We start from the raw sequence: 17,782 nt of genomic DNA, 5'->3' as shown, positions 1-17,782 counted from the left end.
GAGTGTCAAAATCAAATCAAAAAGTCTTAACCCCACAAAAGTGGAAAACATTTAAAATCTAAAACTAAACTCAGAACCTAAAAATACGTACTCTATTTCTTTCCTACGTATATTTAAAAGTAATTTGAGTGGTATGCATATGTTGTGTGGTTCTAGTTTTGTGTGTATAACACAAACTGCAGTTCTATGACACTTTTAAGTGGGTCACAAAGTTTTTCTAACACATTTATTAACAACCGTGTCAGAAATACTACTATTCCTGTTCTATTTGGGTGTTGCTCAAACTGTATTTCTGCTAGTTACCAAAATGTCCTAAACTGATATTTCCATAAAAAGGATTGATTGGTTGTTTTTATCTCTTGTGAGAAATTAAAAAATACCATTGATATCATAACATTAACATTGTTCTGGCTTTTACGTAGAAATCTTGAACTGTAAGAATCAACAGAACGGTAACGATTACGTTGCGTGGTAAATTGGACCCGGCCTTGTTTGTTGCCTTTAAAACCAAAAGAAACAAACAAGGTAATTTCTAGGTAATTATTCCATGCTTACCATTTAGCCACATAATTACTAAGTCAATACCAGATCACATGTGTGCGTCGTAAAATAAACTGCAGCTTAGCGCGTTGCTGTACAGTAGATGCCCTCTGGGATATAAACAGTGCAGAATTAGACTGATACTGAAGCTCTCTGTGATGTTGTGAGCCAGTGCTCACAAATTGGGATTATTTTTTTTATCTTATGTGAATTATTTTTTGTTGTGGTTTGTATTTTAGTGTGTAAAGATCATTTATCTCCGTCGTGCACAAATGTGCTTATGAATGTATCCAGGCGTTGTCCGTCTCTGTCTGGCTTTAGAAAACTTCTTAAATAATAAAATAACAGTAGACTACTTTTTAAGGCTTCAGATCAGATTCAAGATCGATCACAAGCCCCTAGATGACCAAACAGTTATGTGTTTTCTCAGGACAAAACTCTGGTTCCCCAAATAAAAAAACTGACTTTTTTCTGGCAGGCAGACGGTCAATTTTTCAGAGGCACTGTCAGGCAGGGAAAGCGGCAGATAGATTAAAATAGTGCAGTGCAGTGTTTGATCTGAACACACTGTTGTTGTCAAACCATCAGAAACAGTCCCCAAAAGACCGAGAGATCAACATTGTCAAGCATGATGCAGCAGAGTTCAGTTAGCCCTCTCTGGATATGAGTCACATTCTTCCCACGCACAGTAACAGTGCACGCACAATAGCAGTGTATTGTTCTGTTCCGTGTGTTATTCTGTGTTCAGAATCTTCCAACAAATTACACATTCTTAAAACTCTTGCACATTGCATGAATTCAGAACTCCTTTGTACCTTGACATACAATCTCACTTCACAGGCAACACAAAACCTCCTGTGCTGTTCAAAGATTTAGCTGTCCTGCTCCAACAAATTTAAAAAAAGACCAATTTGAAGGATGCAATCGCTATCCAAATAAATAAATCAACAGGCCCAATAATGAAAGCCATCCCAGCGTGGTGCCGCTTTAATGACAGCACACTTAGGCTCGTTGTCACTCACTGTCATGGGAGAGAAAATTAGAGCCAATTTTACAATAATCCAGACCAGATTTTTCTCTTTTGGGGTCCAGCGGTGCGTCTTATCATCCCAGAAAAACTCCTGCAGGCCTGATAAGTCAACCTCAACTACATCATATAACTTCATAGCTGTCTGCTGTAGGGAAGCACATTTGATGACCAATTTCACCCCCCATAAGAGCAAGTCATTCCTCCCCATGTTAGTAGAGCAGCATGGAGCAGAGGCCTGAATGACTGGCCTTGACTGAATCAGAGTTTTGCATGAGCTCACTTTTTACAGTGGTGTAAGAAAGTTGGGGAAGGACATGTGCCCAGATGATACAAACAGATACACATTTGCTAAGCCATACACTCATCAGAAGAGTGAGTATCAAGTGTTTAAGGTGTGTCATTGCGGGCCGCCCCCTTGGCAGCCCAGAGTCCCTGTCTTTCTCTTTTAGTAACAGAGAGTGTGTGTGTGTGTTATCTGTGTGTGTGTGTGTTTGTCTAGATGTAAATTTGATGACTTAGATTTGTTGAAATGTCTCAAACCAGTGTATAGAAGAGTCTCTTTGGCGCTGTGGGCCGTGGGCTGTAACTGAATGTGTCAAAAGCAAAATACTCATCAATGATTGCATCCATCAGGATGTATCTGGAACGGCCTAAACTCAAATGAAAATCTTTCAAGAGTGACTAAGTGTTGTTTGACAGTTATTTTTTAAAATGTAATGAAATGTGCAACCTTATTTACACACTAAGGAAAGGGGAAATTGTATTTAAAACTAAGAAGAAGTATGACAATGTATTGTGATCTTAATCAGACACTCATCAAAAGCCATATTTTCACAACAACTCTAAAAGAAGAATTGCCCCCCTGTGTGTTGGCGAGTCCATGTCCCTCCTCGACATAGGTTTGGCTTTCTCCAGTTAAATATATTTCAATGCACTGGCAATGAGTCTATGTGTGTTCTTAAATTGCCATTACTTGGTTGAGATTAGATTTTGCCAATCAGTGAGAGGAAAACAGAGAGTCCTCAAAAAAGCCTTGGAAATAAGAGCCAACAGCTGAAATCCCAGACATGTGTTTGTGATTGTCATTTACTGTCTTTGCCATGGGAAAAAGAAGTGTGCCTTCCAGTTGTGCTGTAGCCTCTTTTAAATTACAATATGTTATTTATCATTGCTTCTTATTGCTGCACTATATCCCTGCCGCATCATAAGTCACATACCGCACATGTGCAAAGAAAGCCATAAAAACAAGGTTTTCTACAGTCACACAAATTGTGTTCTTTAAGAGCAATTACGCATAAACAGTTTCACTTCAAAATTACATTTAACTATTTGATACAAAGAACATTTGCAGATTAAACCTAAATATGATGAACCCTCCATTGAGTAAACGTTGCATTTACAATGATTAATACTGACATTAAAATAAAGTGTATACTATTGAACTGACTGATGGGCCACCAGTCAGTCATTTCTTTTAGTCAAGTCATTAAAAAATTTTTTTTAATATTTTAATTAATCTACTTTTTAAAATGTTTTTTCAGTTTTGTTTAAAGAAAGTGACAATCTCGCTTCTGTCAGAGTCAAACCATCCCTTTGGAAATTACCCTGAAATTGATCAGAAATGACTGTTAACATTTTATATTTCTGTGTCTGAAGTTCTATATTGTGGTGATAGGTCAGTGAAATACTTGAAATATAAGTTCTAATAAGTGTCCTCTTTGTTCAGTTCTGGATCTCCTTTGCACAAATGTGTATGTTGCATGTTAAGCGTATCTGCTTGTATTGACCATAATCACACATCAAACCATGCAAAGCCATATAAAATATATCATGATAAGAACACACATGATTGTAACTGCGCTTGCCTACAGAGAAACAAGACTGAAACCAAAAAAATAATATAGTTGTTCATCTTATGAACAACATTTAAAAATTTACTAAATTGTTATTTTTTTATTTCTTTTCAGTTTTCACTGATGCTTTCTGGTCCTGGCATGCAGCATATATATTTTTTAAATGATGTAGCATTGTCTCTGGTTTGTTTTACTCATTATCTACAGCTGAAGTGATAAGAAACTCAAGTCTCTTGCATTTTAAATTACGTAAAACAATAACGAATATATATTTTGACACCACAAAATAATAATTAGCACCTCATTGTATGTAGATTATAGTCACAGGTTTATGATATTTGATTTTCAACATATTTTCCTAATGAGCATACTTTCTCTTTGCTGCATGGCAGTGTGAGAGTGTCTTTTGTCTTCACCTAAAGTTAATCTTTTCTGTTTTTCTCCTACTCACAGTGGATGCTGAGCGAGTGAGTTCACTGGGATCTGAGGGGGAGGATGAGGTGGGCCTGTGGAGCCTGGAGCCCCAGGACTGCCAGGAGAGCCTGGACAAGACAAGCCTGACACCTAGCGAGGGGACAGAAGAGCCTGGAAGCCCTGCTCGCTGCACGCGGCCGCACAGCCTCAGCCTCAGCCCCAGCAGCAGGAACTACTGGCCACAGATGGAGCAGGAGGCTGAGGCCGCAGAAGACTCCACCGCCGCATCTGGCACTGACAGGGAGGGAGACCAGGAACCATTGAGGATGTACTGTAAGTTCTGAAGTATACAAAACTCGGTAAAATCTTTGCTATTTCAAGTTACGCCTTTATTTTTTGAATGCTTTCTGAAGAATGAAAGCCTGGCCAAGAAAGTGTGTAAAATGTGTTAGATATACTGTATAAGACTGCTGTGTAGGACACCACTGTGTGTGTAAACAATTTTTCTGATGCAAGACACTGCCAGTCTCATGATGCCTCTGGTTACACCTTCACATCAGCTCCTTGAAACCATGCCTTCCCTACAAGCTGTTCCTCTTTTTCACTCTTCTCTTTGAAAAGGCAGCTTTCTGAAAGCATGACAAAAGAACTCATCCCACACAATGTCACAATATTTCCTTGCATCAAAGAGGTGACGTTACGGTACTGAAATCAGCATTGTGCGACGCAAGGCTGCCCCTTTTATTTAGGAGAGATCAAAGGCCCAGGCGGCTTGACTACTAACAATCACTTAGCTCTCTCGAGCCGTCTGATTTGGCCTTGCCTGATGAAGGCAAAGCTGAGTTTTTACAACAGCCAACCACACAGGCTCTTCCCTTCACCACATAAAAAAACAGCTCAAAATATGCCAACATCTGCAAACATTTGAAAAATCTCCCTCAAAGTCGCTGTAAGCTGACTGGATTGATTCATGATAGGAGGCGCCCTCTCTTCTTTGCATTGCTTTCTCTGTCTCTGTCGTTGCACTCAAGGGCACAAATGAGAAAGAATTCTTCAAATCTAGTTTCATATCTGGCCAACTACTTCCCTGAATACATTGTTTTATCTGTCAATTAGATTAGATTCAGTTGTGCATACATGACTATATGAACGAGTCATGTACATTCACACAAAATCAGCAGACGTAGCAAAAAAAAAAAAAATGTAATAGCAGTTTCGGTTCAACCGCACTGACGGTGACCAGTGTTAAAACGTGCAGGTAGCTTAGTTGGTAGAGCTGGCCTGCATGTAGAGGATTACTCCTCAATGCAGGGACCTGGGTTCGACTCCAACCTGACGCCCTTTGCTACATGTCATTCCCCCCTCTCGCTCCCCTTTCATATCTTCAGCTGTCCTGTAAAAATTAAAGCCCCCCAAAAAATTAAATAATTATTGCTTTCAAAATTTCAACTTTTTTTTTTCCCAAGGGGGCAATTGGTTTTAGACCAAGGCATACAATACATAAAAAGACAGACATACAGTGCAGAAAAAACAAATACTAACAAACAGACAGACATAGACGTACACAGTGGCTGGCCGTATATTTTACACCTGGGCATTCAGTACTATCCTATAGCAGTTAAACCCCCTTTGAATAAGCGTGTGGAATAAAGTGATTTAACACAAGGCTCAACACCTAGAGAGTTTCAATATTCTATTGCAGAGACATGAATACACCGTGACTGAAGCCATCACTTTTACGCAGCATGGCAGGATGCTGCATCACGGCAGGATGCTGCATCACACATTATCCAAATCAATGCAATTACCAAAGAAACAAGAAACGTTCATATTTACTCATATGACAACCACAAAGCGATCAAAAACACAAATGAAACAATCAGCGATCAACAGGCTTCTCCACAAGCTTCTGGGGCTCGACAACACGCACACACAAAGGTACAGCAGCCACTGACACTGCTCAAACCAAACACCAGCAGCAAACAATCTAAAGCATGCAGTAATAGCTAGTAAAACAATTTTACTAAAATGCATTAAACTCACCAAAAGCTGCTCATTATTTCAAGAAAAAGTACAACCACCTTTATCTCTTTCGTGAACTTTACATCTAAAACTCGAAACAAACTTGAATTAACGTTACTGCTAAGGTTATCTGATGCTAGGTAGTTAGGCTTCTCAGCTACTGTATACTAACACCATTGTCCCCATTGCTTAAACAGCACAGAGGTGAAAAGCTCAAAATTTATGAAATGCACTGGAAGTCGCACAACAGAGAGTAGCATTTCATTATTATCCTCATTAAATTACAGTAATAGAAAAATTACAGAATGTTGGCTTTCTCAGGAGTATCTGTGTGCAGATTTGTTAGGCAACTACCAATGTGAAGAATTATTATGCAAATGTATTATAAGAATGGCCCACAAGTTCTCAATGGGGTTTAGGTCAGGTGTGGATAGGGCCATGTCCTTATTCTGTCATCTTTGAGGCCTTTGCTGGCTAGTCACGCAGTCGAGTACTTGGATGCATGTGATGGAGCATTGTCATGCATTAAAATCACAGCCTTTTTAAAGGATGTAGACTTTTTTCTGTACCACTGCTTGAATAAAGCATTGTCTAAAAATTGGCAGTAGTGTTGGGAGTTGATTTGAAGTCCATCTTCAACCCGAAAAGGTCCAACTAGCTCATCCTTAATAAAAGCAGTCTATACCAGTACCCAACCTCCACCTCGCTGCCATCTGACTCAAAGTGGAGCTGTGTGCCAATTTGAGATCAAGCCACAGGCACATCCACCTGGTCCATCAAGAGTCTGACTGACTCTCATGTCATCTGTGCATAAAACCTTTGAAAAATCTGTCTTCAGATATTTCATGGCCCAGTCTTGACGGTTCAATTTATGAGTCATGTTAAGTGGTGTTGGTGTTTCAGTCTTTCTTACCTGGGCCGTGTCTCTGAGCACTGAACACCTTGTACTTCTGGACCCTCCAGGTAGGTTGCATTTCTGGAATATGGTGGCACTGGAGGTTGATGGGTTCCTGGTAACTTCATGTTAAGTCATCTTAGTCTCTAGCAGTTAATCTAAAGAAGCTTCCTGATAATTATGCACACCTTGATATAGGGTGGTGATTACTTTAGGCCACACCCTCCCTCATTAAACAAATACACATCACCTGATAATGCTTAAATCATATTAGCATTTTACATAGCTTTGAATTGGAAAATATGCATTAAAATGATGAAAAGGTTCTATTTATTCTTTGCTTTTATGCCAACTTCTCTGCCTGGATTTCTATTTCTGTGGAACTTTAACCCAATTAAATAAAGGGAAAAATACTTGTGTTGTCTTTCAAATGTTACTAAAAAGATAGAGCTTGTGCATAGAATTTTTCAAAATGCCAGACCATGCTCAAGCGCTTACTGTAAGAACTAACCGCTTTTATATATGTGTGTGTGTGTATATATATATATATATATATGTAAACACATATTTATAGAAAAGTGTGTTTAAACTTTTGACAGGTACTGTATATCTTTTCAGTAGTGGATGAAGTTTTCAGAGCCTAAGGGACTAATACCACACAGTAAACATACTGTACTCTGTTTAACGTAAAAGTCCCACATTGAAATTGTTACATAAGTACAAGTATGTGAGTATTATTAGGAAATGTACCTAAGGTATTAGAAGTAAAAGTAGTCAATGCTAAGAAATCCCCACATTTTAGAAACTGGAATCGATCAAGAATGTGTGTTTAATCGGCTCATCATTTGAGCTGGACTTGTAGGCCGTTATTTTGTTGGGTAGTTTAATTTATGATAAAGCACTATTACATAAGCTTTGTGTGCCAAAATCTTAATTTGAACCGTAGCTAGTAATTAAAGCTGTCACATTAATGTAGTGGAATCAAAATAACAGTATTTCACTCTAAAATGTAGAAGTAGAAAGTGGCAGAAAAGAGAACTAAACTCCAAATTACTCGAATTTGTACGGAGGACAGTACTTTAGTAAATGTACTTTGTTCTCCCACCACTGTATATTTTAATGGATATTATAGTTCCTCTGCATCTTTTTCTCTGATCCCAGGTAAGAACTCAGACTCTCCAAATGCCTTTGAGGACCTGGCCCACTATGAATTTCTAGCCCAATTGAGGAAGGCCTCTACTTCAACCAGTGTCTTTGACCACCGGAACCACAATGGCACGGCAGAGGTTTACCACCTTGGCAGCAGGCACGACGAGCTGCCACCTGCCATCTGGTCACCAGGAGCTCAGCACTGCTCACCTGAGGGAGCAGGTAGGCTGATGAGGGAACATCTGCAATGATACTAAATAGGAAAAATAATCTAACAAATCTCAAAATCACTGCTCGTGACCCAGGTAGCATGTTGTTAGAATGCTGAACCTCTCAGCTGCAGGCTGACAAGTTGTATAGTTATAATACAGCACACAACAGATTTTGTATATTAATATTATTACATGCTTTTCACATCAGCTCATTGACCAGTAAAGGTATAATTTACGCATCCCTGTTCAAGCAATTCATGCATGTAATATGTTGCTTGTGGTTCAACATTATATATCAAATATAATGTACCAGGTTTATGTAAAAGGTTGTATCATAGTCAAATAGTTTATTGAGTTAAATATTGCAATACCGACATGCACAACAAAATAACTTAAAAACATAGAAACATTAGGGTTGAACAATATCCCATACAATATACTGTCAACACAAATAGCCACAATTACAACCCAGCCATGTGTCCGTATTTTTAGGCAGGTATGCAACAAACATAATTAAGACTTTCTTGTCTACACCTATAAATAGTAAAGTAAGATAATTTATTATATCTCACTCAATACATGCTGGGATAGGCTCCAGCCTACTGCAATTAGGATAAGCGGTTGAGAAAAAAATTAATGGCCATATTTAATGAATATGTGAACATTTCAAAGGTCTGTTTAAAATATACCCTCTCTCTCTGGACTCTAGACACTGAGAGGAGACAGCAGGCCTGTCCATTCTGCCACAGGATGTATCAGCAAGGAGCCTCTTTGAGGGACCACATCAAGTACTGTCAGGAGAGGGAAGGGGGCCACATGGTCTGTCCGCTCTGTGGATACACTGCCACCCTTAGGGAACAGATGGAGCGGCACTTGGCATTTCACAACCAAGTGCAGGACAAGGTGAGATACACGCAGATAGCAGAGAAATTTTTATATCTGCCAAATTATCATAACTACATTCTATGATATTTAGTGTTACAAAGTCATTTGTTTGTACATTTGTGTTGATACAATCTCAAATGCATCCCTAAACGTGTATCATAAAATGTCCTACCACCCTAGAGTGTCAGCACTTTGGATCAAGGCATTGAAACCAGGAAGTTCAAATGTCTGCAGTGTGGGAAAGCGTTCAAGTACAAACACCACCTCAAAGAGCATCTCCGAATCCACAGCGGTGAGACAAAATAACATCAAAACAGTTGTACTCACACCCATCAATTTGCTATTGTTTCCTCTGCATCACTAACCCTTACTTATTGTGCCAGTTTTATAGTATGAAATTATACATAATTTGATGTGGTGACAGGAAATAAGTTAAAATAATCCATCCACAACAAGACAAGATGATTGTGAAAAATGTTGAAGGTATTTTCAACCTACCCATATCTCGCGTGTCTTTCATCCTTTAGGTGAGAAACCTTACGAGTGCTCCAACTGCAAGAAACGTTTTTCTCACTCTGGCTCCTACAGCTCTCACTTAAGCAGCAAAAAGTGCCTGAGTGGTGGAGGAAATGGAAACACAGGAGGAGCCAGCTGTGCATTTAATGGACATAGCCAAAGTTCCTACCACCACTCATTTCCAACATCTCCCTCTGCAGGCGTGGGGAGAAAAAGTACCGACAAGGGATCTCCAATGGCTTCACAGATCCAAGATCATACTGGGCCTCTACGTCGAGAAGCAGAGGATCCTCACCAGCTTTCAGTGCAGGACAACAACCCCAACCCCACAGGCTTTGCCAGAGCGTCAGGCTTGGCTCGACTTTGGGACCCCTCGGCAGAGCTCTCTCTGAGGGCCAGTATACTAAAAGGGACCACCCTGCTGCCTTATCTGCACTCTGGGACCAAGTTTGAACAGATGCTGCAGGAGATGCTTCACAGGGAAGTGAAGAAAGATGATGATATGGACAGAGGAGGAGCAGCTGCAATGGAGGAAAGGAAGGTGATTTACAACGGAGGAGGGCCTGACAAGAAGGTGTTGCCTGACGGGAGAAGAGAGGCAGTGAGGTCAGGTGATGGGGAGAGAGGTGTGCTTGGAGTGACGTGTCGTTGGTGCTCCCAGCTTTTCCCCAACGTGGCGGTGCTCCTGCAGCATGAGCGATATCTCTGTAAAATGAACCGAGATGCAGTGGAGGTGCCTGAGGGTCTTCGCAGCAAAGACCATGCCTCACCAACTTTACTCTTTCCCAGATCTGCTCTCCAAGCGGAGGCAACCAACGGGCTATCCGGAAACAAGTCACCATTACAGAAGCCCAGCTGGAACTCGGTACCGCAGCAGCTTTTGGTAGCAATGCACTCTCCCCCACGGCCCCATCATGATGCCCTATCCCCACGAGCATACTGGTCCGTCCAGGAAAAGGGAAGTCCAAGGCAACTCATCAACCATTCCCCAGAGATGTCGTCACCTCGAGTCAGAAGAAGGGTACCCTCTTCAGGATTCGGTTCTCCGGTCTGCATGGACCTCACCAGCTGTCCTCCTGAACTGACCTCCCCTCACAACCAGACCAGCAGCCCTTGGTCTGCACAGAACGAGCCTCTGGACCTTTCCTTGCCCAAGCAGCACCCAGACAACGAAGGGAGAATGAAAACTGTAAACGGAAACTCAGCCAAAGGAGAGAGGCGAGAGCACAGGACCCAGCAGCTTAGGAGACTAAGTCCAACTTCACATCTCCCCCTTCACCACCACCCGGTCTACAGCGGGGCCGGAGCTCCTATGTTTCCAGGTTCCTTATATAGTGGCTTTCATATCTTCAACCAGTCTGGTTTAGGTATTTCAGGACATGATGGCCTCACAGCGATTCCATTCAGCCAGCAAGCTAATGGCCCTGGGTTTCTCTCTCCTATGGCTTACATGATGGACGCAGACACAGAGGTGACGCTGAAAAAGATCCACCAGGAGAGACAAGCTCTTATGGTGAGTAAGGCTTCTCTTTTAGGTTGGTTTTAAAGAAGTACGTGTGTTTACTGAGAAACAACCTCAAATTACAGCAGATGTAGCAACACAAATACAATAAAACATCAGAATGTGTTCTAAAGCACTGTCATGAGAATATGTACTGTTAGAATAATTTAAATCTAAATAAATCATGATACACATTTTCTCTGTAGGGTGAGGTATTAAGCCGTGGAGCTCTAGACTACCTCTCTTTTATGGATGAAGGACTGGAGGGAGAAGGGGAACCAGGGAGGAAAAGACTGAAGAAGACTGATGAAGGTCTTTATGCTTGTGACATTTGTGAAAAAACCTTTCAGAAGAGCAGCTCTCTACTTCGACACAAATACGAGCACACAGGTTTGTAGCTTTTGCAAAAGCACTTTAGTTGTGTGCCATTTCCTGTAATTTATAGATTACTACAATAGTTGTTAAAATGTTTAAAGTAATAGTTTATTTCCTATTGTTTCTATAGACTCATGAGATTGCCCTAAGATAAGCAATTTCTCTGTATTCATTACAGGTAAACGTCCTCATGAGTGCAAGATCTGCAACAAGGCCTTCAAGCATAAGCACCATCTGATTGAGCACAGCCGGCTGCACTCGGGCGAGAAACCCTACCAATGTGACAAGTGTGGCAAACGCTTCTCTCACTCCGGCTCGTACTCCCAGCACATGAACCACCGCTACGCCTACTGCAGCAAAGACCAGGATCCAGACCAAGACCACGAGGAGATGCCTCTCACCCCAATGGCAGGCAGCAATTTTGGAGGCCACCTCGCCAACGAGACCCCTCTGTGCATGGAGGATACCCAAACTGCTCACTCCTTCCTCAGTGATTCCAGTCTGGATGGAGCTACAGAGGTGCTGAAGGAGGACGAAGAGGAGGAGGATAAAGAGGCAGGAGTTAGTGATGGTCATGTAGGAGAGGCACATGCAAGTTTGTCAGGGGCAGCAGAGGAGCTGGAAGGTTGCCCCATCCAAGAATCACCAACAGGGGAGAATGGAGTGCAAAATGGTTACGATGTGGGAAACCATCTTGACAATGCAGAGAGACAATTCTGGGGCCGAGACACTGACGACCAGAATGGAAACAAATGTGAACTGGGCCTGGATTTAACAGATTTACCCAGAATAAAAACTTAAGGTGACTTTAACAAGCCAAAACAATGCACATACTATATATATCAAGACTTTTGATAGACTTTTTCTCTCTTATATATTTAAAACTCATTAATAAACTAATTTTTACAACATGAAAAAAGAACAGCCAAAGCATTGATGGTCTTAATGTGGATGAAGCCATACAAACAAAATATATGTGACAATACAAATTATAATATTTTAACATGCAAAATAGATTTGATGTATCTACAGTGTTTTTTGTGTTGTTTTTTTTAATCCTTTTTGTTTGCCAGGACAGCTCAAAAACATTTGGGTGACTCATCTGTGGTCATGTCACATATCCAGATGTGACATTGCAGAAATCTCACATTTTATAAGCTTGCTGACTGTTGCACAACCCATGAAGAAGAGGCCTTTGTAATTTTATGTCCAGTATCTAGTTTACTTTGTTTGAAACATTCTGACTGTTCACAAAGATGCACACCATTAAGTGGGTTAGGAAACTAGGTCCCGAAGGAAAGAATCCATTGCAGGATGGAAAGAAAGCGATGGTGCACTGTAACATGCCATCAAAGTTTAAATGTTAGATGAAGCCATATCCATCAGAATTGCTTAATGCTCAATTAGTATATTTATTCTTCCTCATACGAGTAATATTCAAAACCCTGTGGTGTTATTTTATGCAAATCCTTACCTCTATTTTAAGAAATGAGCAATCATTTGCTAAAATGTTGTAAATGAAACACACACATGCAGCTACACATACCCAAAGCCAGTGGAGGCTTGAGAAGGCTTGAGAATATATGGAAGCACTCCTTTTATCATTCATGCTGTGAAATGACAAAGTACAATCAGCTCATCCCTTCAGGTTAACTATGGCGCTCCGTGGCTTTGCCAAATCAGCAGTGTATTTAGTAGTTTAGAGCAAGCAGTAAAAACAGGAAGAACTGGAAGGAGATTGCATATTTATTTTGTAAACAAAAAGCAGTGGACTGTACCTCTTAAATTGTATGCCTTGCCTGGGGACAGCCATTTCTGCATCTCTGTATGTTATTAAAGGGGGTTAAAGTGAAGTCAGTCTTTTGGGGTTTGCCTTAGAGGGAGCAATTAAAACTTGCACTGTCTCACCGTTTGTGTAATAATAACACAGAGCTGCTTTATTTTACAGTATTTTATGCTAACATAGCTCCTATTTCTGGTAATAATTTACATGTGCTACAACTTATTTTGTCACACATTTGGGCTAGCTGTTGAGGTTTGGCGAGAGGGTCAAGACTCAGGACACATACATCAGCTTTTAACTTCCTCTTTTTGACTGCAGTGTAGTCAACGTGAAAAGTGCCTCAGATGTACTCAGACACTGTGAGTAATGCGACAAAGCCTTGGTACGACGAGATAAGACGGTGGTGCATGAGGTGTGACTAAGCTTGTAGCATTCATGCATACCATGCGCCAAAAATTCTTATACTGTGTGAGAGTGTTTGTGAGTGTGTGTGTGTGGGTGGGTGGGTGGGTGTTTATTACCAAAGATATGCATATGTGACACACCAACTGCCACCCTACTCGTGCGTAGTTCCTTACCTGTTATTTCTGAGACATAGAATAAGCAAGAAATGGTTTACTTTCATTTAGCATCTGCACCCTTTTTTGTATCAAGCAGTGTTTTTTATCAATTACTGGTACCCTTTGCAACTTTTGTAAATACCTGTTTTATGTATGTTTTTTGCATGTTTGTGGATATTTGTAATAAAATTGTACGTACTTTGTCAAGAGAATCTTGTATTTATCAATGTGTCTATTTAAAAGTCATAATCAATCAGCATTTTCTTGTGTTTTAATTGCTGTAGGCTTTACAAGACGTAAATCTAAGAAGAAGGGTAATCATTTCACGCCAATTTTCATTCAATGGCTATGAAATAGGGTGAATTATTAGGCTGTTTCAAAAGAGAATTAAATTATCACTCAAACCTTTTGAAAATTCAGTGTTAAATACAAAAAAACATCTTTAAGCATGAGACTTCTGAAGCTCAAAGGTGGCCTGGCAACTTAGTTTCCCATCACAGTAACACTTTCCCTCCCTACTTATGATCGGCAGAGTGCTTTGGCCTTCTGTGTCCGTTTGGATCAGAGGTGGCTTCTTAGTGCTTACAAATCTGCTGCTATTTGATATATGGAGTTAGGTAAATGGTTGGTTGAGTAAACAATCAGCTAACCGTAACATTAACCAACATACCGGTGTGACGTGGGTCAGATACTTTGGGGTGTCATGCATCAGCAGCATTTAGTCAACAGTAGCACCAACAAATGTCGATGTTATGATGTTTACTGATTGCTTGACTGCTTTTGGGCCTGAACATGACTAAGATGACATTTAAATGAGAACTGCCATGACTTATATTTGTGGTGTGCAGAAATCACCACAGTCAACAACATCAGCATCACTTGCAACATTGCTGCAAGACCCCTCCACGAGCAACAGGCTGTCAGCTTGGGTGCTAGCATTTCAAAGTTTCGATTCCCCATATCAACAGAGCAAGCAGACCTGACTGTAAAGAATAAACACAGCTAAAGGTATTTCACTGGTGGCCAGAGAAACTGTTCTGCAAACATAGAAAAAAGGTCAAGGCACCGGTGTTAGCCATGAGAGTACGGAAGTGTCTCTTCTCTTCTCAAATAAATTGTACACAAATAACTTCACATAAGACAAAGCCATTATGTACAGTAAATAAAAAGGCCTGTTATTTGCCATTTGCTGTCACAGTTGTATCTCTTCCTGCATGAATAACCTGTACAGATCATTAACATGCTGTAGCTGTGCTGCCCAAGCAAATTACGATAAAGTACATTGTCAAAAGTGGTTTGGAAATTGAAATCAGTTCTGAGAGTGAGTTGGATGAAAAACATGATGAAAACATTTTAAAACCTTTTCATTCTCTTACTTCCACAACTTTTTAATAAATACTCAAACTCAACACTCTACACAAACTGAAAAACGTTTCGTTTTAGTGTATAACTACCTGCAGATGCAAAATGGTCAGGCTTTTACATTGCATCAGTCCATGCATCAAAAATCTGACGATTGGAAACAAATTTCTCCAAAGTTTTGCAGCACTTCTGTTTTTTTGCCTGCACATTAGACTGCAACACTGTAATCTTTATACGGATTGTTTTAATTTTATCAAGGAATATTCAGACTGCCGTAGTAAATCATGAATAAATAAAATAAAATTAAACACATCACAGAGCTAGAGACTGCAGCAGTTTAATGCCACTGTGTTTTTATTAAAAGAACAATCCCTTAACATTTTTTAATTTGGAGAGAGAACAAAAGATACAGTTAAAATATTGTGTGAACACATGTTTTGGAGGGTGTTATATTTCTTTGGAAAATATAATAGATGGTAACATTGAAACTGGGACACCCGTTTGTCAAAAGACCAGAAAACTGAGAAGCTGCAGTACTGATTGACGGATAAATATATAAACTGTGATGACTGTGTGCATACATGCATTTGGATTGAATAAACAAGTGTGGTTATCTATTGAAAGTTGCAAATATTTCTGTCTGTCAAATATTAGGACGACCTTGGACAGTTCAGATTACTCCCCATCAATGAGCTACACATCATGTTAGCCCCTCCTCACTAACTCACAAAACTTGAAATAATACCAACATAAAAATGAATATATACATCTAATAAAACTTAGCAAAATCTATGAGCTTGTCTTCTCCCCCTTGTCCCTTTCTTTGCTCTTTTTTGTCTTTTGCCAAACCCACAGTCATTATAAAATTACCAAAGCCACAAAGTGAGAGAGTGAGAGGCTTTTTGGGGAAAATCCACATTTTTTGAACATATGCATTTCCAGTTCCCCTTTTGTTCGGTTATTAAAAGCAGCATTTGCACCCATCACAGAGGATACCTCCTCCCACATAAGTCCACACACTTCTACTATCTCTCACGCAAACCTATCGCTTGGTACAAACAACCTGACAGACACATCCTGACCAAATATCAAAAACAGATCAAATCAGTTTGTTCACTTCTTTTTTTTTTATTGCAGGAGAGTTAACAATCAAGTCCAAGCAATATTTTAACAACATACTGTTCATTTAAAAGTTTGAATTTGGCTAATATGTACAGTATAATGTTTAAGTTACACACTGTAGGCAAAGTGCTGAGACAGTATTTCACATATTTACAACTTCATATACATATATATTTTTTTTACTTAATCTGAGGAGTTTGCACTAATAAAAATAGAAGACAGTTCCAAATTTGTCCAAAAGGTCCACACACACACAAAAACACTACAAAGTACAAAGGAACATTTGCTGCCCTGTTGGCACATCATCCCATCACTTAATCCGTGCATTTATCTTTGAAGAGTTCCCCCGTTGAACTTCACATCTTCATTAAAACACTGTATAACTTCAGCAGGGATGCGGTCTCATTTACATGCCCAGCCTGCTTCCTGCTTGTTTGCATATTTTACTGTATATCTTCGGTTTTCCACTGCAGGTGGGATATGTCCATCCTCGCCGCAAGAGGTGCTGGTGCATGAGTTTTCACAGTGAAATGGTTCTGCTAAGTTTTTTTTCAGTGCTACGTTAAGACACCTTCCTCACATTCCTTGATAAATAAGTGATTAATACTCAGCTAGCTGGAGGAGATTTATCACGTTTATGGCTTTTATATATCCTAATCGGGTCTGAAACATCAAGGAAATCTGACAAAGGGGGCGAACACTCCAGAACTAGAAAACTCAGAGGCTGCAATCCACATCTGCAATCAGACACAAGTAGTGCAGCTAAAATTGGTTTGTTTTACTATTATTGTTTTAACACAGCTTTACATGCAGGCCAGATGTCATGATTAGCAGCTTTCTGTCTTGGTTCTTTTTACCGCGTAATTATCTTTTGATGTGAAACCCATTTTACACCACATTTTACACAGTCAACAGGAAAAAGTACAAATGCTGCACTACTTGTACTTTTGTCAGATCTGGAGGAGCTTTTTGAATCCCCCCACCCTCCTTCTCCTCTGTCCATAAAGATCAAGAGGGCCCTCTTGTTCCAAAGATGTGGTCAAACTCGCTGAGGATGAGTTCCACCGCCTGGTTCTGGTAAAGCATATTTACCGCCATGTTGCCGTTGTCCCGCTCCGGACGCATCAGGGTCGGACCGAACACGATGCCGATGTTCTGGGTGGTCATTCGGTTGTCGCCTGAATGATCCAACACTCTGCAGAGAGATCAGACACAGAGAAGACGAGATAGGTTTAACTGCGAGAATATAAACAACAAAATAAAATAAAAAGAATAAAAATTGCTCTGGACAATGGATTCTGAATTGTTGCAGCTTGTGGCTTTTAATGTTATTAATCTTAGCACGATAATGTTAGCATGGTTCTAGGGATGGCAGTGTCAGTCACCCCAAATACCTCAGCAACTGTTGGACTGCTTGCCATGAAATATTGCTTGGACTTTAATGGTCTTCAGATGATGTAGCTTCTGATAATGTATCATAATGACATTTTTGTGATCCCCTGACATTTCCTCAGGCACCTCCATGAAGTTGACATGTCAAGCTGGATAGATTACAATGAAATT

The 17,782-nt window shown here is 40.2% G+C and overlaps 2 protein-coding genes across 7 annotated transcripts in view; one reads left to right on the top strand and one right to left on the bottom strand.

Moving 5' to 3' along the window:
• Positions 1 to 14,003, top strand: part of LOC117943931 (zinc finger E-box-binding homeobox 2-like) — a 29,143-nt gene extending 15,140 nt beyond the window's left edge. Inside the window, exons 2-8 of one of the 3 annotated variants that reach the window (XM_034870373.1) lie at positions 3,877 to 4,170; positions 7,916 to 8,125; positions 8,825 to 9,018; positions 9,181 to 9,292; positions 9,717 to 11,029; positions 11,224 to 11,407; positions 11,571 to 14,003. In XM_034870373.1, coding sequence (XP_034726264.1) covers positions 3,877 to 4,170; positions 7,916 to 8,125; positions 8,825 to 9,018; positions 9,181 to 9,292; positions 9,717 to 11,029; positions 11,224 to 11,407; positions 11,571 to 12,193 — 2,930 coding nt within the window. In that variant the 3' untranslated portion in view covers positions 12,194 to 14,003. Of the gene's footprint in view, positions 1 to 3,876; positions 4,171 to 7,915; positions 8,126 to 8,824; positions 9,019 to 9,180; positions 9,293 to 9,527; positions 11,030 to 11,223; positions 11,408 to 11,570 lie in introns of all 3 variants that reach the window. The other 2 variants (XM_034870372.1, XM_034870374.1) reach the window with 2 other exon arrangements.
• A 2,350-nt stretch (positions 14,004 to 16,353) lies between these two features.
• The window catches only part of arhgap9 (Rho GTPase activating protein 9), a 41,062-nt gene continuing 39,633 nt past the window's right edge, over positions 16,354 to 17,782 (bottom strand). For all 4 annotated transcript variants that reach the window (XM_034870384.1, XM_034870383.1, XM_034870386.1 and 1 more), the window contains one exon: positions 16,354 to 17,414. In XM_034870384.1, coding sequence (XP_034726275.1) covers positions 17,228 to 17,414 — 187 coding nt within the window. In that variant the 3' untranslated portion in view covers positions 16,354 to 17,227. The remainder of the gene's footprint in view (positions 17,415 to 17,782) is intronic.

The sequence above is a fragment of the Etheostoma cragini genome, chromosome 4 (assembly GCF_013103735.1).
Source record: "Etheostoma cragini isolate CJK2018 chromosome 4, CSU_Ecrag_1.0, whole genome shotgun sequence".
NCBI classification, from domain to species: domain Eukaryota; kingdom Metazoa; phylum Chordata; class Actinopteri; order Perciformes; family Percidae; genus Etheostoma; species Etheostoma cragini.
This window is presented reverse-complemented; position numbering and strand designations above follow the sequence as displayed.